The sequence below is a fragment of the Tupaia chinensis genome, unplaced genomic scaffold, assembly GCF_000334495.1.
Source record: "Tupaia chinensis unplaced genomic scaffold, TupChi_1.0 Scaffold000366_1, whole genome shotgun sequence".
In the NCBI taxonomy this organism is placed as follows: domain Eukaryota; kingdom Metazoa; phylum Chordata; class Mammalia; order Scandentia; family Tupaiidae; genus Tupaia; species Tupaia belangeri.
The window spans coordinates 998,599-1,020,450 of record NW_006159863.1 but is presented as its reverse complement, the minus strand read 5'-3'; the positions used below and the strand labels follow the sequence as shown (position 1 = coordinate 1,020,450).

The following is a 21,852-nucleotide window of genomic DNA, read 5'->3' as shown; positions in this document are numbered from 1 at the left end:
AAAAAAAAAAGCTGACTGACAGGAGGCCCTGTAATCCTTTGGGATTGGTGAAAAGTCATATATGGCAAATTGTAAGCACACGTAGTCATCACGTACCCCTCTCCTCACCATCCACTCTGCATATTACTGAGAAAACAACCTTTCTAAAATCCATAGTATTCTCAAACTGAGATCTATAAATATAGTCTCAAGGCTGTAAATATTCCTTATAATGATTTTTCATGATTTTCATCATTTTCAAAGATAAATGGACCTCTAACTATATATGTGACTACCTTATAATCAACTTCTGCTTCCTAGTTTCTATGATCAAAATTAAATTTGTTCCAAATGCAGGTATGTAGAATTAGTACAAGTTTTGCAATAATTGAAGCTAAAATAACATGGATTGGGTATTAGGCATCTCCCTGCCATTGGAGGTGTAGGTGCAGACCTCCGAAGGACCTGCACTGTAGCAGTCAGAACTATAATGAAGCTGCAAGATGGTGTATTGTTGTCCAGGCCCGATAGCATGCAAACCAATTTGCCACATTTATTAGCAATAAACACAGCTGCAAACTGTGCATTGAAGTATTTCATGTTTCCAGTTTCAGAAATAATATGATTAAGTACTCATAACATGTATATTTCCTTAATGCCAACAAGAACAATTCAAGAGAGTAAAACAGCTTTACTGAATTACTGCCTCATTAAATGAGGTATTTAAGAATCGCTTGGTAGAAAACCTTGGCATAAGTATGAGACCTGATTGAAAAAGCTCTGAAAATTTCAGTTCTGTGCTGTATGACATTTTCTGGATCCCTATTATTAAAGTCAAAACACAGAAAGCAATTGAATATAGCCCTGGGTATAAAGCCAAAGGATTTTTACTGTTGAACCCGGTACTGAACATTTAGTTTCAGCAAAACCATATCATCTATTACATTATACTTACTCTGATATAGCACTCATGTTTCTTTGTTTATATGTTATCTTAAAATTCATTTCAGTTTTATAGTTGTATAAGAGTATAATAATAAGTTTTATACATTGTACCTATTTTAAATTTTTTATTTACTTATGTTTTTAATTTTCTGCATGGCACATGTGCTTGCTGGAGACAGACAGACAGAGAGGGAAAGTGAGAAAGCACCCCCTAGGAGGATGACCACACCTCAATCCCTTTTCTTCTGGTCCCCTCACACATGTACCCAGTGTGTTTCTCAAGTTGCCAGGTCTGGGGCTCAAACCATGCAGTCAGGTATGTAGGATCCAGCCACCTTAAACACCACACCAACCAGTTATCCCTACCTACACAACAGTGAAAATAATTTAAGAAAGCAGTTAAACTCCCACAGAATGATTACTCAAGTTTGAAAGCACAGCTCGGGCCTTACCTCCCAACATCCCCTTTCATATACTCTTTGCTGAGCAAAGAACTATTCGTGCAGTTCACCAAACATGGAGGCCTATTTTAACACATGATTGCCTCTGTCTCAAATGCCCTTTCATTTATTTCTTCACTTTACTAAAGACTGTTAACTCCTTAAAATTCTGCCCAAGAGAGCTAAGAAGTTTTCTCTTAATTGCCCCCAAATACCATCTCCACCTACTACCAGTATGATTCAGGCATTTTTTTTCTGTGTTCCCTTAGCACTCTGATTCCCCCACTGAAGCACACCTTCAGCTATATGGTGATCCCCGGGTTACTTGGACATGTCTCAGCAGACAACATGCTCATTCAGTTCTTCCAACAAACACTGGAGGTAGACATTATTATCTTCCCTATTTTATGGATGAGAAAATGGAGGCTCAGAAAGGTAATATAACTTACCCAAGATCACAAAGACATTAGGCAACAGGATGCAGTGAAGTATAACTTGCCTACTCTATGACTTTTCCTCTTGCTACTACGTAAGACCAAACATACACTTGTTTCTCAGCATTTGGTGACTGAGAAGCAGAAAAACACATAAGGAAGTCTATGAGCTCACCTTCAGCTTTTCCTTGAGAATTCTATTCCTTTGTAGTTTTATCATTTCATTTCTTTCTAAAACAGCCTCTCGCTGACTTTGGACAGCTTGCTAGGTAGTGAAAGAAAACAAATGCATGCCGAGTCCAGGGTTATCAACAGCAATAAAGGGATAAGACACATTTTTTGGCAAGTCAAATACATTTGCAGTCAGAGATGCATATATCAATATTATATAATCATAATTTTTAAAATGTTTTGTTTACAAACAATTAGTCCATACTTACATTTCCCACCTTTCTTTCCCTGAAATGAAATTAGAAAAATATAACAATTACTTCACTTTTATTAGGCATCATGGCAGTCTTTTGACTTTCTCTGGAAGCATCATATACTGCCGTGCCTTTCTGCCTTTGGATAAGTTCTTTGATCCAGTACCCTCTTCTGACTCACCTCCAGAGTCCATTTGAAAAATGTGTCTTTGTTTCTCTATGCTATACCAGTGTTTTGTCATCTGTGAAATTGTCTGCGACTTCACTCCCTGTCCCAGTCAAATGCAGCCCTCTCACTCTGGGTTCCCATAGCACTGTGCTCGTCTGTATAACATTTGACCCTCTTTTAGATAGTAAGTTCAGACACCAGGGGATGTACTTCTGAGTCTGCAGCCCCTACCACAGCATGCAATAACCATTTACTAGATCATATTTAACTATGTTTAGCCTCAGTGTTGGCACTGGAAAGGGAGAGCTTGAAATATTATTCTGTGATGGGGGAGGGTGGGAGGAATTGCAAGGAATAAAAATGAACCTAAGGGCTGGCCCATTGGGTTAGTAGTTAAGAGAAGTGGATTCCACATGGCAACCGGGGTTCACCATCCTGACCCTGGTGCCTTGAAAAATACACTGGGCACCTGTACATGCATGCTCCAAATCCCAACAGGATGGAGAAATGAAAGATTGCAGCATGACCATGTCCCATTGAGGGATTGCTTTCTCCCTCTCTCTGTCTCAGTCTCTCTCTCTTTCTCTCTCTGGGAGTGCACATATCTTTGGGCAATTTTAAAAAAGAATTAAAGAATGAAGCTGAAAAGCCATCCTAGACCATGAGGGCACGTGGATTCAGGGAGAAACCAGTCAGACTTAAGTTTAAGTGGGCAGAGGGGCTGTGGTACAGAGGGCAAATAAAGAAGCTCTTGTGACCACAGAAGCACCGAGGACAATACGTCTCATGACCACACACCCCATGTACCCAGGAGAGCCTAGTTTATAACCGCTGACCCTCTGGAAAGACTAATAATACCTCCTTTCACTCCCCAAAGTGCCCAAGTATGGAAGATAAGGTATAGCTTTTCTTTGGAGTAGCTTTTACTACAGGGTGCGTGCACTCGCCAGACAGAGAGAGAGAGAGACATAGAGACAGAAAGTGAGAAATCACCCCCCAGGGAGGATGGTCATGCCACAATCCCTTTTCCTCCATTCTCCTCTCAGGATCTTGGGCACACACACACATGTGCCCAGTGTGAGTTTTAAGCCACCGGGTCCGGGACACGAACCGCGGTCGACTACGTGGGAGTCCAGCGACATAGCCATTACGCTAACTGCTGGTTCCTGGTATAGTTTTTCTTGACACAGGGAGAAGAGAGACCTACATGGAAACCAACACCTGTAAATATCTATTAGGCTCTAAAATACTTACCTTTCATTATTATTTATTAGACCACGCCTCTAAGAGAATGCATCTATTCTTGACCAAAGTTCTAACCTTTGAGGACCTACTCCAAATGAGTAAGAAGTCTGGGGAATAGGCACATCTGAAACAGAATCTGATCCTTTGAAGCTGTACTGCGTAGGCCAGATAGCATTACAGAATGGGCTTCCTAGTCGTGGGGGCAACTACACTTTCCATATTTGTGATGGCAGTGGGATCATGACACTGCGCAATCCAGGAGGTGCTATTTGATACTCAGATGTTTGAATGATACCCTTGGAAGTGGGTAGAGTTCAACTGGCTTGGTGCTAAACAGCTCTCCTGCAAGAAGGCCACATAATCCAGATTTCTAAGACAATCTACTCAAGGGTCCTGATACCCCTGGAAGTCACCCAACCTTTGCTTTCATCCCCAACAATCACTTCCCAAAGTCATGTGCCAGTGCTCTCGGCTAGGGCCTGCGCCCCTACAGGCCCACACAATACCTTAGATATTCAAGCAGGTGGAGTTTGTCAGTCTTGGTAATCACCAGGGCAATGTCCCCACAGAAACCTCGCTGGCAGGCTCTGATGCTCTCATTCAGAAGATCTTCATGGGCTCTTCCCCCAGAAACTCTTTCTATGTCGCTGATCACCCAGATCACTGAGCACTTATCAATGGTCTGTGAAACATGCCCACAGTATGCATCAGAAGGTGAATGGCAACTCGGTTCTGGAGGGCAGGATTCCTGCATGGATCGCTAAGTCATCCCTCTCCCTCCAGTCCCAACCTTACTGCACTCTCCATGTATCAGAGCTATTTGCAGTTTCTTGCACGTGACTTTCTCTTTTAACTCTCAAGGCCTTTGCCTATGCTACAACCTCTGCTTAGCCTCCATCTCTTCTTCAAGATTCTGCTAAGGTCCACCATGGACGAGCTGACCATACCTCCTCTGCATCTTATAACACCTGGACTTACCTACCTTAGTATCACTCGCGCAGAGTTATTGTACAGGGTCAGCCCTGTTCTGGTAAGAAAGGGCTAATTTCATCTTGAAAACCACATCACTTCAAGCACAGTGCTTCACCCATTCAAAAGGCTTCATAGATGTTTGTGGCATTTATTATTATTATTCATAATACAGAGCACATGCATACACATGAAAGAGAGAGAGAGCAAAAGATGCATCCTTTACAGGGTCCCTTCACACTGTGATCCCCTGTCCCTGGCCCTCCAACTCATCAAAGTTTTGGGCACATATACATAGACAATGGCATGTTTTCAGGCTACCTCAGGGATCAGAACTCAGGTCACCATATGGCTTCCAGCACTGCAGTTTGGTTGCTACCACCTATGCCACCAAGCTAGGCTTTGTGGCATTATGGATTGTTAGAATTCAAGAAATCAGTCTTCCACTCACAGAATCATCACTGGCTTGCTTTACCTCAGTTGTTTGGATTGTTAGAATTCAAGAAATCAGTCTTCCTGTCACAGAGCCATCACTGGCTTGCTTTACCTCAGTTGCCGTCTAGCGGAAATTTCTGTTTTTGCCCAACCAGTTTCTGTCATGAATCTGCCTCAAAGCTGTCACCTAGTGGCATCACTCTGATGCTTGTCCCTGCATGTTTCACCTACTGCCACCATGTGGCAGCAGGGAGCCATAAACCATATTATAAAGCTGCAAAGGACAGTGAACATGTTATTACTAGCATAAATATTGCTTTATTAACTATGCAACTTTAAAGTGACAAGTACTTGTGCTTCCTTGTGACATTTGTATTATTTTGCTTGTCTGCATATAAATGAAAGATGGCCCAACTCAGGGTTTCAGTTCATTTGTAGTTTCTCAGGATAGTAATTTGCACATATACGAGGAGTTTGTCAACTGATCATTAAATCACTATTTGCTTTTTTACCAGTAATTTTAGCTAGCAGAGCGGTGACCCATAGAATATTTGGCTATGTCTGGAAACATCTGTAGTTGTTACAACTTGGGGGCTGATAGCAGGTAAAATCCAAAGATGCTGCTAAACACCCCATGATGCCCAGGACAGCCCCCCCTACAACAAAGAATTGCCTGGTTCAAAAGTCAAGGGGTTAAGAGACCAGTGAGTTTCAAACTTGATTTTAGCAGGGAAAACCTTTTTCAAATGAAATCTTAAGAAGAATTCTAATGTATAAGCTTGATTTTTTTCAAATAAAACTGGTCTGGAGGACGATGGCAGCACAGTAATAAACAGAACGTTCTGCAAGGCTGACCCAGATGGGAAGGTTCTAGGTTTGTGTCTGGAGACCTCCCTGAGTGCACCGGGTACACTCACACCCATGAGCCAGGGTTGGCTAAAGCTGAGAGAGGATTGAGGAGTCAAGGCCCTTCTGGGGGTGCTGTCTCTCTTTCTCTCTCTTTTAAAACCTGATTAAATTGAAAGTTAGCGATTTGGAGCCACCATCTACTCAATTCCCCCCATCCTTGTCCTTAAATCTTGTGACTCTCATAGATCATTGCTCAGAAAGTATCGATTTCTTGAGTTGGATAAACCTCTTGGATTATGAAAAAATAAACAGGAATCAAGAGATGAAGAGACTAGTTTAGGGCCACATACCTTGGGATCTGACCCTCCTCTATTTGTGAGTGAATTTACATTTAAACAGGAGACTAAAAATAACTGCTGCCTCTCACTTGCCAAGTTATAATTCGCTTAGAGAAGATTTGAGCTATTCAGTGTCAACACTGGGCAGCAAACTACCTAGTCAGTTGTGGAAGGTAGTGATGACACCAGGTAGAGAGCACCTCCATACAGGGACTCCTTCCCTAGTATTCCCCACAGTTACAGTAAACAACATGTGCTTCATAAATTTATTAACACCAGAAAAGGACTATACTCATAAAGGTTATCGTGTTTAAATTTCAGGCCCCACCCAGAGTTTAAGCTCCTGACTGCCAGATTTGGTAAAGCGAAAGCCAGGAGGATAGAAAAAAGCGTATCTATAAAACAAAAATGACTCGACCCCTGCCATCTCTGGCTTTATCTTGCCCCAGGATGAGAATGGGCCTTGGAGTTATGTGACAAGACTAAAACTACAGGGCCATATGAATTCATAATAGCATTTAGGGACAGCAAAGCTGGCAACCAGAGAGATGGAGGGAGGGCCTCCGTGCTCAGTTCTCCTTGGAAAGAGGGCAATCTTCAGTCATTTCGTGTGAGAGGTAACACGAAACCACAAGAATGCAGGGAGCAAGGCCAAGCAGAGCATTCTGGGAACGATCCTTTCACTTCAGCCCGACCTCCTTGGAGCAAGCATTCTGAGCCAGGTCCTCTGGCTTTGATAAGCTGCCCAGCACATCTGAACTGACCGCAACCAGGGCTCCTCCAGCGAGAGAGCCTGGCTGCCTCCCTCAGCAGTGGCTCCCTTGGCCTCGCCTGGAACTAGCCAAGGATGGTGATTCCACTCCATGGGCTCCTATGGAAACTGAGGCTCACATGGCCAGCGCTGAGCCTGCTGACCAAGAGGAATGAGGCTGGAACTGCCTTCATCTTTAAGGTAATAGATACAATGGATATCCCAGGATGGGAAGGAAAGGAGGGTGGTAGACAGGAGTCAGGAAATCTGATCTCTAGTTAAAATTCTGCCACTCACAAGCTGTGTAGTCTTAGGCAGGTTACTTCCTGTCTCTGAGGCTTCCTTTCTTCATCTGTGCCACCAGGGCATAAGTTTGGATTATCTATTGATACAAGCCATCATCCTGCTCTAGATCACAATTAGAAACAGCAGTCAAGGAGCTCCCTGATCCACAGGTGCTCATTTAGCTAAGACCTGCAAAGTTTAAAAGAACTGAATTCTCCAGCAGCTGCTGGGCTCTTCACTCCAGCCCTGTGCTCCTGCGTTCCCAGGCTGTGCCCCATAGTTCCCTCTGCCTGCCTCGCCCTTCTTCCTCTATCACATGCCCTGGACCCTTGTTCCTTCAGGTTTTCCCAAGAAACCAAATTGGTGTAGCAGTTCTACACCCCGCAGCAACTTGTCCAGGCTTGTCTTCTGTCCCCTCACTCCTCTACACACTCCTTGCTCCTTTCCCTCCAGCCACCCAGAGGGAACACCCTCCCCTGGAACACCAGCTTCCTCACTCCTGGGTCCTTGGCCTGAAATGGTGCTCAACAGTTCCATCCCAACCCCCTTCACTGTCTGTTGAAGGCTGAGCTCCAGTGTCCTCTATGAAGCTCAACCAAACTCCAAAAGGGAAATTAATCACTTTGTTCTTTTTAAAAGAAAAAAATATAATAGCTTATTAATTAGTATAAACCAGTAGTCACCAACCTTCCCAGCACCAGAGAGTAAACTCATGGAAGACAATCCCTCCATGGACTTGGGAGAGGAATTTGTCCTGGGATAACCCAAGTGTATCACATCCACCGTGCACCCCATTTCCACCACTACCACATTGCAATATGCAATGATACAATCACACAGCAGTAGGATTCACACATCCATGAGAATTCAGTACAGCCACTGATCCAACAGAAGGCAGAGCCCAGGCAGCAATGCGAGCAAAGGGGAATGGCTGCAAACACAGGCATAGCCTCTCTCACTTGCCGGCTGTCCACTGCCCACCTCCTGAGGCAGGCAGACCTCAGCAGCACAGCAGCTGGGGGTCCTGGAATAATCTATAAAATGTCAAAAGACAAAGACTTTGTCCAGCCATAACATATTCAAAATTGAGTGGATGATCAACAGGTGTTTGTTGAAGGAACAAGATACCTCCTAGGAGGTAACTTGTACGTTCAAGTGCTCATAACACCTCATGTCTTTCTTATATCACCTTCTTCCATTTATTTAGTCATCTGTATGTTTTAACTCTCCTCTTAAACCCCAAGTCTCTGTGGAAAAGCTTTGCTTCTCATACGACATTGTTTTATTCCACTTTCGACATTTTAGTTGTACAAGCAATACATGTTTGTGCAAAATACATGAATAGTACAGAGGTATGTACAGTCAAGAGTGGTAGTAAGCACAGAAGCTGCTGTTAATAATTGGGTGTGTATCTTCTGGAAAGTACGATTTTCCTTCTATACATTTATGAGTATCACACACACACACATGCACACACACACATGCACACACACACATGCACACACACACACATGCATATACTTCTTAACCTAACAGGTCATGCTTTGCAACTTTTCATTTGCTTTTCATTGGTTTTTGTTTGATCATGTTGGATAAAGGAGGAGTTAGAAGCAGAAACTCCCAAGGCATCATTTGTGTATTTAAAATCCCAGTGTTACAATGGGTAGCTTACTTTATTTAGAATAACACCTAGCACAAAGTAAATGCTCAATCAGCATCTATTACAATTATTATTATTAGCTATAATCTTTTAATCCTTGGAGTTTCATCCTAGTACACTGTATATAATACAGCATATTAAATAAATAAATTTAAAAAACAAATGAACAAACCGATACATTCTTAGAACTACCTCAACTTCTAATAATTAGGTGCAGATAAAATTACCTTTATGTTTAACTCGGGTGGCAAACACATCTGGGAGTGCCTGCTCATTCCATTCACTGGAAATGAACTTCCTACCCAAGCCTTTGGGAGAAAGGGTGGGCCTGCATCCAAACCACCACCTTCAGTCACAGATCACTGCATAAGGGATGGATACATACTCCAGAAAGCTAATCTATTGGCTGAGATTTTTCAGATTCAGATTTTTCTTCTTAGGAATTTGAGCAGAAAGACATAAAGACTATAGCCAGATAGTAATTGGCACATGAACTGCAAGGTCTTTTAGAGACAGGGCTCAGGTGGTTGTTTTCCACAGTGTGGATGCTAATGGTTCAATGCAGGAAGCTAAGAGAGGGACCAGCAGATGGCATAATGGTTATGTCACTCGACTCACATGTAGTCGACCGTGGTTCAAGTACCAGACCCAGTGGCTTAAATTCATGCCAGGTGTATGTGCATGCATGCCCAAGATCCCAAGAGAATGGAGAAGGGATGGCCACCCCTCCTCGGAAGTGATTTCTTGCTTTCTGTCTCTGTTTCTCTTTCTGGCAAGCACACATACCCTATTGCAAAAGAAGCTCAAAAAAAAAAAAATGAAGGAGGAGGAGAAGAAGAAGAAAGAAAAGAAAGCTAAGAGAGAAGCAGGACTTTGCAGAGAGATGCACAAAGACAAATACAGATGCAAGAGAGCACGCAGAATGGCCTCCCTGTACCATTCTGTCCCTGCTTGCTCTGCTTACTCTTAGGCCACCCCATTGCTGGCCCTTCTCCTGCATCATACACTCTTGTTTCAGCTATGAAGATTACCCTGTGATTCTTCCCTCCCCATTTCTCTGGCCATCCATATCCTGCCATTGCCTAGAGGCTTAGAACATAGAAAGTAAAAGAATATAATTCTGATTGTCTCAGAAAATCCCTTAAACTGAAAGCAGGACACTCTTTGTTATTTTTGAAAGGGTGGGGGAGTTAAAGGAAAAGGGAATGAAGTTCTCTGAAAGAGAATCACCTTTTTCCACATCTCATCCCTCTTGCTGTTGAAGTCACCTGTGCCTGGAATGTCCACCAGCACGACACCTTCTGGAATGAGCTCAGATTTGGGAAGAGTCACTTCCACATATTTGATCAAGGGCCAGATTTGTGTCTCAGGGGATCCTCCATCCCATTCGCGCCTCTGAGTCCGGATGTAGGGATCCAGCCTGACTGACAGCTCTTCTGCCTATGGAAAAAGGACAAAGTCTCACACAGTCTCACACACAGAGACACACAGCCATTCTTCCAGCTCTTCACACCAGGTTGGCTGTGATTCACGTTTATCCAAAGTATGCCGAGTACTGGTAACAAGCAGCACTGAATGAGGAGTGTGAGGGCTAGAGTCTAAGCCTTGAGCCAGGAAGAACCCTGAGATCAGAAATTCAAGGTTTTTAACTTATTAATGAAATTAAACTCAGCTAAAATGGGACTTCAGTAAAGTTATAATATCACTGGATAACAAAGTTATCTTCTAAATCCCATTAAATTCTGAAATTAATGTAATTCATATCTGTTTTTATAAATTTTAGAAAGGATTCTGCCCACATGGGCATGTTAATAGCCAGAAAGCCAGCAATGATTATAGAACATCAATAGTAATATAGGGAACCAGCAGTTAGCGTAATGGCTATGTCGCTGGACTCCCACGTAGTTGACCACGGTTCGCGTCCCAGACCCGGTGGCTTAAAACTCACGCCGGGCATGTGTGCGTGCGTGCCCAAGATCCCAAGAGGAGAATGGAGGAGAAGGGATTGCGGCGTGACCATCCCCCCGGTGGGTGATTTCTCGCTTTCTGTCTCTCTGTCTCTCTCTGTCTGTCTGGTGAGCGCACGCGCCCTATAGCAAAAACCTCTCCAAAAATAAATAAATAAATAAATAAATAATAATATAGTGACCATATTTTCCAAATTGAAAATTCATCTAAAATTTGATTTTGAAAAAGGTTTTTTAAATTTATCTTCCAAGTACTAAAGTAAATCTTGATATGTATGCATCTCTAGGACTTCTTTCTAGAGTGTACATGTGCTTGCCAGAGAGAGAAGAAAGAACCCCCCCAACCACCACCACCATGATATATGGTCATGTTGCAATCTCATCTCCTCCATCTCTCCCTACTTTGGGGATTTGGGGCACACATGCACAGATGCCTAGTGTATTTCTCAAGCCACTGGGTCTGGGACTTGAACTACATAGTAGATCATGTGGGATATAGCTGTCTTAAGCACCCGGCCATGGAGCCACCCTTCTAGGATATATTATAAACCCTGAATTTATAATCTCATTCACGAAGCAGGTAATTTAGTTCTCTTTGTTTCAATGGATAGTGATGTAATACTGGGAGGGAGAATTTCTAAATACAGAGGTGAAGAAGCAAATATAATATTGTTACCTTTGTGTAAATTGTGTGTATACAGATAAATTAACTAGTTTCTAATAATTCTGTTTCTTTGCAAATGTTCAGTACATGTTTTAGGTATTAGGAATATAATCACTTTTAATGGCAATATCCATTTAAATATTATAAATTTACATATTACAGATTTAATGCTAAGTGAAATAAGCCAGACTATGAATGAGAGGCATTGTAGGTTCCCACTTAATATATACTGAATGTCTAGACTCTATGGCAGAAACTGAAAGATTGGAAGGTATAAAATATGGAGAGCAACTGTGGATACTAGAGACTGTGGGAGAGCAATGGGCACTAGGGAGGCAGGAGGGAGGAGATTGGGGGGAAAACTCAAAACATTAAATCAGGGGCCAGCAAGTGCCATAGTGGTTAAGATATTGGACTCCCACATGGTCAACTATGGTCCAAGTCCCAGACCAGGAGGCTTGAAACTCACTCCGGGCTTGTGTGCAGGCGTGCCCAAAAATCCAGGGAGGAGAATGGAGAAGAGATTGTGATGTACATATCCTCCAGCCTGCCCCCCCAAAGGGGTGATTTCTCACTTTTTCTTTCTGTCTTTCTAGTGAGCATGTGCTCCCTATAGCAAAAATCTCTCTAAAAAATAAATCAATAAAAACAATAGTGTATGCCATAAAGATGTACAATGATTACATTTAAATAAGAAATCATAAAATAAAATAAAAAAAAATAAATGGATACTATATTTGCTTCATTTTCTATACAGAGATGGGTAAGTACCTTGAAAAGATTTTATTCATTTGATTTCTTACCTGGTCAAGTATTTAACATATTTTAAGAGAAGCAAACATATTAAACTTTAACTATAATACAAAAAGTCTATGAAATTTTGATGAATTATGGAAGTAGTATTAAATATTTAAGGAAAATTTACTATGGGATAATAATTCAGGAGATAACTGAACATTCTATTTTAGGCAATTATAAGTAATTGTTCTAATTTTATACAAAATTACCAGATTTATAAACAGAATAACAATATCTTAAAGACGACGTTTAAGATGCAATAAAAACTACATTTTGGGGGGTTAATTAAAAAATAAATGATGAATACATAAAATAGAGACAGAGGAAGCACCCCCCAATGAGGTCTAGTCATACTGTAATCCTTTTTCCTTTAATTTTCCTTCCCATCAGGATCCTGGATATACACACATTCCTGGCATTTAAGCTCCTGGGGATGAGACTCAAACCCTGGTTATCCATGTGGGATCCAATTTCCTCTGAACAGTGATTAATCACTGTGCTATGGGGCTGGCCCAAGAAAAGCTAGGTGTTTAAAAGCACAGCTTTGGACTGGTAGGTGGTGTGGTGGTTAAGGGCACTGGATTCCCACATGGCTGACTATGGTTCAAGTCCTGGACCTTCTCACTTTCCCTTTCTCTCTCTTTCTTTGTCTCTCTCTGGTCAAATTTAAAACATAATAATAACAAGTGGAATTAAATAAATAAATATTTCTTTAAAAAAAAGAGTTAAAAAAAAGCACAGCTTTTATAAAGTGAACGTTAATTCCATAAATGTTTTAATTTAGAAACTGAATTTAAATTTATTTTATTATTATTATTTTATACATTCAATTGCTATACATTATTTAGCTTGCAGAGAGAATTTACCCAACATGAAATACACTTCAGACCAGTCCAGTTGAGAATACTTTACGTATTATCATCAACTGGTAATAAACCATTTTTGTGTCCAAATCACCCCCCCCAGGGGGGATGGCCACACCGCAATTCCTTCTCCATTCTCCTCTCCCACCCTTAGAAACTGAATTTTAACTTAACAAAATGAATATTGATTATAAAAACAAGATATTGTTCTTCTCATTGCCTTAATAACAGTCCTGTCCTTCAATGCCAACAGATCCTAATGTTTTTATTGTTGCTTTTGGTTATTTTTATTTATTTAATCTGTTTGGGAGCAGTGGAATGAGTTTAGCCTGAACAAATTGTGATGTCTGCTTCTTGCTTTCTCTAGATTCCCTTTGAGCCAAGAAAGACCATATGGCTCAATTATGAGGAATGAAATCTACATTTGTAGGAAGCATTTCTGAGAAAGCTTTTACTTTCTGATGAAAGGGAAGATGTGGTTGCTGAATCCCAGACCTGGTGGCTTGCTTTCTCACTTTCTCTATTTGTGTGTGTGTGTGTGTGTGTGTGTGTGTGTGTGTGTTGTGTCTAATAAAATTTAAATAAATAAATTAATTTAATTAAAATTAAAATTAATTATTAAAAAAAGAGTCACAAATGTTTATAACTTCCCTTTAACACATCACATTTATATATATATATTTGGAGTCAAAGACATCCCTAACTAATCCTCAAGTGAATCTTAATAGTCTTTTGTATGAACAAAACCTCCTCCATTCAAACATTAAAAACTCCCACTTGACAGACACAAATATTGAAAGAGAACTTGAATCATTATTTAAGTATCAACTTATTTCTAAGAAAAACACCACCATGAGCAAATCCCCTAAATAGATTCAATTGATAACCTTGAGGACTATGAAGAAATAATGAAAAAAGGAAGTCTTGAAGTTACCTCTTCCACTTTGAGGGTGATGATTCTTGAAGTGGGAATCTTCACTCTGAGTTTGGCCCTTAGTAACTCCTCATAGGACTTCTTTTCCGCCCCATTTCCATAGATCATTTGTAGCTTCCAGATGGCTTCTTCCATTGCATCATCCCTGTCCCAGGAATCCATCTCTTCTCCACCCAGCTCCTCTGTCCTGTGCAGGAGTTTAGTCAAGTTCTTCAGCTCCTCTTTCCATTCCTGGCAAGGCAAAGTAGCGACAAACCCCTAATGGCACAAAGATATAACAGAGAAAACAACAAAGAGGCGGGGGGGGGGGGTCTACTGGCCCTGTGGAGGACTAGGGAGCTTTTTTTAAAAACAAAGGAGGGGGGGGGGGGGGGTGGTCTACTGCCCCTGTGGAGGACTAGGGAGCTGCACAGTCAAGAAATCTAAAATTGTCTAATCCAGCCTTTTGTCTATAAGAAAACAGAGGAAAATGGCTTGCCCAAAGTTCGATAATGAACTGATTTAAGACCTAGGCTAGAATCTCTATCTTACTCCTGAACTTTCTCCTTCTCTGCTATGTCCTTTTCATTCGACAAAGACTGATCTAGATTTACAAGGAATATAAATATTTACATTCACTTTGAGAGACAGTGAAAGGAAAGAAAGAAATGGAAGAAAGGAAAAGAGAAAAGGAAGGAGAAAATAAAGGAGAGGGGAGGGGAAGAAGGAAGGAAGAGAAAGAAGAAAAAAGGAAAGGAAAGAAGGAAGGAGAGAAGGAAACACTTACTTGGTCAGAGAGAAGGTGAATTTTGGCCTCATACTGCTCACAGCAGCCTGAGCTCACTTGTACTATACACGAAGTACATATGCTCTCTCCAGACACTGGTAGAAACATCGCTTGCTGGATGATGGCATTGATCAGGGAGCTCTTCCCAGCCCCAGTACTTCCAAATAATCCAATGTAGATTGGGTCCAATGATGGTTTTTCAATCAAAACAAGAAGTCTGTTTCTGAATCAGTTTTAAAATACACATTGTCACAATCATTAAAGTTCAGTGGGAAGAACATAATGGAACATAATGTAAAGGACCTGAGTTCTAATCCTGGGAAAGTTACTACATCCTTCTGAGTCTCTTCTCTCTCCTTAGACAAGAAGGAATATTAATCCCTGTTTACTATGCAGAGTTGGTCTGAGGAGCAAGTGAGATTATGCAGAAATATTTGGTAATGATAATTCTACACAAGCCCTATAATGTCTAGATAGATGTGAGGCATCTTTCTTTGTATTACAAGAAAATTGTGTATTCTTGACCCTAGAAGTAAAATTTATGTAGAGGCAAAGTAGAATTCAAGGCAACACAGATCCTTACTGAGTAGGAGACATTGCAACCTTGGCACCATTCAAGTTGTTCAGGTTAATTTAGCAGAGTTGGGGTGCACAGGGTCAGAGTCACATGGCCTGGGCCAGAGTCAGAGCTCTTTCATTTACCAATAATAAGACTCTGTTCAATGTCTTGGCCTGTTTGAGCCTTGATTTCAGTAAAATGGGAGTTATTACAATAGCTCCTACTTTATAGAGCTGCTGAGAGGATTAACTGAAAGTTGACATATGTAAAATACCTTGCAGACTACCTGACAATGAATGAATATTCAATGTACAGCAACTGTCAGTAAGAATAAAAAGTAATAATGATAATGGCCCATGACTACTGTAATTTGCTTAGTTTCTATTGAACATTCTCTTTCATCTTTAGGGAAAAGCACTTAGGATTATCTAAAGAAAGACAACAATGTAAGGTTTGAGGGTAGCAGATTTCAGACTCACATGAGATACTTGACTCCATTAGGAATGCTGTCATCTAGGAAGACAGACTGAATAAGTTTCTGGTAAGTGTTGCTCAAAACCCTTCTGGTCCGTGACTCCAACTTTTCATCTGGAATCAAGAGAGATGTATTATGTGGGATGGCAGAGATCAAGTATTAGGTTTCCAAAGGAGGAGTGTGCTAAGTATTGCGGAGGAAGGAAAAAATAAAAGGAAAGGAAAAGTCAATTAAAGAAGATAGCAAGTTATCTGATGTAGAGATAATAGCTCTTTGGAGACAGCAATCATTGATTCTGAAAATCTTCAAAGAGCCAGTCTGCTCTGAAACCACTTGTAACTGAAGTCATTATGTGCTTTGCCGTAGGCTTTAGCCCCTTCTAGATTCTTCTCCACTGTGGTCATGAAAAGAAAAAAAAAAATGCAAGGACACCATATAAAATCCATTAAAGCACAAAACTAACCATTTCCACCATCTTTGTTCTAATCAGAAAATGGTTTTTTGATTACAACTCTCTTATCTAGAAACACCTGAAGATAAACCCTCAAATTACATGTCTTTGCCAAGACTTTGAGATTTCTCTATCTAGATTAAGTTCATTTGAATTCAGCCTCCTCTGCCTTTGAGCATTTTAACATATTTGGAAGAAAACAGAGCCACATTGTAAACTATACAACAAGTTTCATGACACTCACATTCCTTAAGAGCACTTTGCTCCACGGAGGGAAATGCTCGAAATCGTTGGTCTCGATCAGATCGTCTTCTTTTTTTTATGGGTTCTTTAAATAAACCATCGTCAGCTAGAGTAAACAGAAGTATATAAAAATATAGGTCTTAAGATGTGATGTCTTTGCCTCACCTCTATCAATGCACAAACCCAGAGTCTAAGAAGACCTCTGCCAACTATGTCTGCTCATAAATTCATCTGGAAAAGAACACTGTTGGGTTATCCCAGTTTGCTTCCTACTTCTCAGAGTCACAGGACTTCTTACATTTAGTTCCAAAATGTAGATTTCAACATATCTCCCCAGATAGACATTCCTATTTAGAATTCCTTAGAAACCAAAGTGGCAGGACATTCTTCACCAAGTGCCAAGTGCTAGGAAATCAACCATGTAAAGAAAAGCCCAAGATGGGGCTAACTGTGGGCCAAAGAAAGGTCTTTGGGAAGTCTATTTAGACTCAGAAAAAAAAAAAAACTGATCAGAAGTAAAATTAAAAAAAAAAAAATTAAATAAAAAGGTGGCCATGGGACCAGGAAAAATAATTTCTTCTCCTTAAAAAACTGATCAGAAGTAAAATTAAAAAAAAAAAAAATGAAAAGGTGGCCATGGGACCAGGAAAAATCATTTCTTATCCTTGAACTTCTGTTTCTTTTTTTCTTTTTTTTTTTTTTGAGAGATTTTCTCTATAGGGCACATGTGCTCGCCAGATAGACAGAGAGAGACATAGAGACAGAAAGCGAGAAATCACCCCGCAGGGGGAATGGTCATGCCGCAATCCCTTCTCCTCCATTCTCCTCTCAGGATCTTGGGCACGCATGCACATGTGCCCGGCATGAGTTTTAAGACACCGGGTCTGGGACGCAAACCACGGTTGACCGCATGGGAGTCCAGCGACATAGCCATTACACTAACTGCTGGTTCCCGAACTTCTATATCTTCATGCCACCGGGTCCGGGACACAAACCACGGTTGACTGTGTGGGAGTCCAGCGACATAGCCATTACTCTAACGCTGGTTCCCAAACTTCTGTATCTTCATATGTAAAATGAGAAAGCTGACAAAAATATACACATATCATAAGAGTTTGGGAGGGTGCTCTATCAGGTATACAGATGCCTTTCAGAAATTAAATGTGGGTTATTTTTTCCCTTCTGCACTGAGAGACATTAGCAGCTGCTTCCTTACTAAGCAAAAATAGAAATCATTGAGAAGCAGATAAATATAGTTCTGTAGAGAGTCATTCTCTTCAATGGTTTCCCTTAGTTATGAAGTGAAGGACCGGTAAAGCTCATAATCCTAAGGAAAAGATATCATCAAAAGATCACATTTTTAGAAAAGACCCTTCAGTGATGTTCACTTGGTTAAGAGAGGGACCTTAGGTGAGCACTTAAGAGTCTAAGTTGTTGGAAATGGTCCTAACTCAGAGCCCTGGGCCTGGTGTGTGCCTTGGGAACTGGCTTTGAACTTAACTGGAAGAGCAGATCCCTAAAAGTCATAACTTAAGGAGGGCATGAAGTTTCAGAACTGAGTGTGATATTAGGATATCATCTCTCCTGAAGAATCACAGAGAAGGAGCCTAACTTGGAGACCTAGGATGACCTCCACCACTAGGCTCCAAACAGGGTCTCTCAGAAAGCTCAGTCTTTTCTCCCTCTGTTCAGCCTTGCTTCTCCCAGCACAAATTCTGGAGCCAGCTCATACCCCACAGAGTATTCTAGTACAGACTCATGCTACTTGCCAAAGCCTGAATCTCGGCTGGCTCGTGCTTGCTGTGACAGGGAGGTGAAAGAGCTCATACCTTAGACCCTTCTAACACAGATATTTTGATTGCATGACTGAGCTCAATGTGAAGAATTCATCCTGGCTTAGCTTAAGGGTTGCATTAGAACTAAACAGTAAGCTGTTGCTGGCTCAGTGGCTGGAACTGAGAAGAAGAGAAAGAGTGAAGGAAAGAGCATGCTCCTTGAGCACCTAGGCTAGCTATGGGCTGAAGAGCACTTTGGTATGTGTTCCAAAGGCATTTCAGAATTCCTAGATGTCTCCATGACCTGTTTGTGGAAAGAACATAAAGGGACATCAACTCTGTACCTCAGGAATTCTGTTGCATAAGCAACATTTGCATAGTATTCTGGCCATATATATAAAGCAGGCAACAAGTCTATATATTAAAGGCCTTTATTTCAACTTTATGAGGACTGGCAATTAATCTGATAAGATGTTGGAAGTTCATTTCTCAACTAAAGCAAAGGCTAAGAAGTCAAATAAAATAGCAGGGTTTAAACTTTTCTTCAATTCCTTAAACTGAAAACCATCTTGAAAGGACAAAGTATTGTCTTGGATTTATGCCATGTAAAGGTATTTTCATATTAAATTGTAACTATCAGGCACTTGGATCATGGCTTTTATTATTCCCTTTAATTGTTCAAGCATTCCCTTGCCTCTTCCAGCACTCTACACTCAATTATCATAGGGAAAAGCATGAGGGGTGGAGAAAGGCCATCCAAAAATGTGCCAAGTCTACTGCTGCTCTTGCTTCCTGCTGCCACAAGGTGTCACTTTTAAAAACTGGTCTCAAACAGCCGGACCAGAGATGCAGATTCATTGATGATTCAGACCTTTGCCCGAGATGGCCACAGATCTTCCAAGCAAAACAATCTCATTCCTCTGAGCTTAGGAAGCGTGCCCCAAAAGGCAATTCTTTCTGTTTACATATCCAGCCGTGCATTAGATGCTCGCCATTAGCCCCACTGGCCTGGAAACACTGTGCCCGCTCCCAGGGAGTGAGGAAATTTTCCTCTCCAATTCTCAAAACACAAAGGATGTGATACATCCACATTTTCTGCATACGGAGTTGGCTCCAGGGGCCTGACACCTTCTGAGGGAAGGAGTCACCCACACTGTCTCCACCATGGTTCACCCTTCAAGGAGATGCTCTAGTCTGCCTACGTCTTTCCTTGTACGGAAAGCCACCTGATGTCATCATTCCAGGGGCCTCTCCTCTCCCACTATAAGATGGGCTACCTGCAGAGTTCAAGATGATTTTCTAGAACGTTCATTTAAAAAATAAATAAATAACCTGAAAACTCCTCAGATTTAACTGCTATTCAGACAGTTCACTTCATTATGAGTAGGCTATTTTAATTATTGTTGCAATCATTGATACTCATTCACTTTTAAAACTTGTCATATGAAAGCAGCTTCTGAATAAAGAGCAAGGAACAATGATTAAATACGGTCTCAACTGCAATCGGTCCCTATGTCTCACTCCATCAGGGGATATTGCAGGGATGTTACCTGGGCATGGCTCTTGACCCACAAAATCCTCCATTTCTGCCATTTTCTGTTACGTGAACTCTTGTTTTGTTCACTTAGAAAAACCAGCCTGAAATGACATAGAAAGTACAAAAAGGAAGAAAACAGAAATTGAAAATACAAAAAGTAAATATTTGGAAATATGTGAATCTGTTTGGGCTTTGATGCCCAGACCAGATTCTACGCTCTTGAAAAGCAACGACCATTCTAACTTATCTTTGACTCTCTTGCAATGCCTAGTGCACTGCCTGTTGATTTAAATACAAGAAAGCAATGTTTGACGCCTATAGCTATAGAAGCTTAAACTGTCATTAACTGAGATCTGTAAGGAAACTCACTATGAAGTGAGAGTAAACCTCTGGTGCCCAGAGCTGCTTTGCTTCTCTGGGTGATGTCAGTGCCCCAGATAGGCAAGCCTTTGGTCCCTTGTGCCAGTGATATTTAGTGGCAACAAGTCTGTGAAAATCTGGGACATTAGAGTCAAATGATGGCACAGTGATAACATGACTGAACCCACATGGGAAGGTCCTGGGTTCATGTCCTGGGCCTCCCTGGCACCCATTCCAGGCACCCATGATCTAGGCTGACTTAGAATGGAGGTAGACCATGGCATGAGGGCTCTATGGGGTGCAGGGAGAGGAACTCTCTCTCTTTCTATCTCATGGAAGAAGTAAATAAATAAACTTAAAAAAACAAAGAGTCAACTCCATGGCACTGTTCCCTCGCCTGGTCAGCCTGAAACACACTGGGCACATACATAAGTGCCCAAGACCCAACAGGTTGAAGGACTAGAGAAAAGGGGTTGCAGCATGACCTGGAGGGTTCTCATATCTCTCTCTCTCTCTTTCTCTCTCTCCCCTTCTCACTCTCATGTGTGCACATGCTCTGTCATGAATAAAGAGGAAGGAAAAAAGATCTTAATAAAAACAAACAAAAAAAGAGTCTGGAGATGTATGGAACCTTCAAGATTTCTAGGGTAGTGTTACTTTGGGGGCTATTGCGTGGAGAAGGAGAAGTGCAGTAATGAGGTTCTCTCTGAGCCTTCCTCACCATCCCATCCCCACTTCAACCAGGATGCTCCTACTGGGAGCTATATATCTTGTAGAATGGGACATCTGTAGGGGGAGAGAAGAGGCATATTCAAAAGGAGTGTCAGATCCACCCTGTGTTCAGTCCACCAGTAGACAGGGCACAGGCCTAGAGGGAGGCCAGTGACCCATAGAGGCTCAGAGCAGAGAGCATTGCACAGACTGGTAGGAGGATATTTTCCTGGAGCTTTTACATCACTACCCATAGTAGAGAATTTGGGGAACACAAAGTGCCCAAAGTGCTTACTCTCTTTATCTGATGTTTCTGTTTGAGTCACTCAACCATATTTCAAAAACAGAGTCACCAGCCCTCCTGAAATATGCAAAATCCTCTTGATCTGACAACTCCCACTAGACCCATAGGTCATTAGTTAGGGAGACTGTGAATCATTTACATTAAGCTCAAATTAAAATCATGACTCATCAGTTGAAACGGTCTCTTAGTCTTAGTTTGATCTGTGGATATTAAACTACTTCAAAAAGTTTGTGGAAAATGGAATTAAAATATAAGTTTACCTGGTTGCAAAAGTCATTCATGCATAGTTTTTCCATAACATATAATTTCCATGAAGTTGTTGAAAACCCCCCTCATACTTAATGGATGTTGGTTGAATGTGGGAGGAACTCCCATTATGTACCTAGGTACTGAACCTTAGTAGAGGTTTTTCCTGTCCAATTCTCTTATGATCCAATCTTTTTTTTTTTTTTTGAGAGAGATTTTTGCTATAGGTCACGTGCGCGTGCCAGAAAGACAGAGAGAGACAGAGAGACAGAAAG

At 41.3% G+C, this 21,852-nt stretch overlaps 1 protein-coding gene across 1 annotated transcript in view; it reads right to left on the bottom strand.

The window, feature by feature from the left end:
• Positions 1-21,852, bottom strand: part of NUGGC (nuclear GTPase, germinal center associated) — a 56,894-nt gene that overhangs the window by 27,901 nt on the left and 7,141 nt on the right. Inside the window, 9 exon segments of the mRNA XM_006153216.3 lie at positions 1,974-2,063; positions 2,239-2,257; positions 4,144-4,319; positions 10,155-10,364; positions 14,151-14,381; positions 14,917-15,139; positions 15,955-16,063; positions 16,646-16,750; positions 19,970-20,057. Coding sequence (XP_006153278.1) covers positions 1,974-2,063; positions 2,239-2,257; positions 4,144-4,319; positions 10,155-10,364; positions 14,151-14,381; positions 14,917-15,139; positions 15,955-16,063; positions 16,646-16,750; positions 19,970-20,012 — 1,206 coding nt within the window. The 5' untranslated portion in view covers positions 20,013-20,057.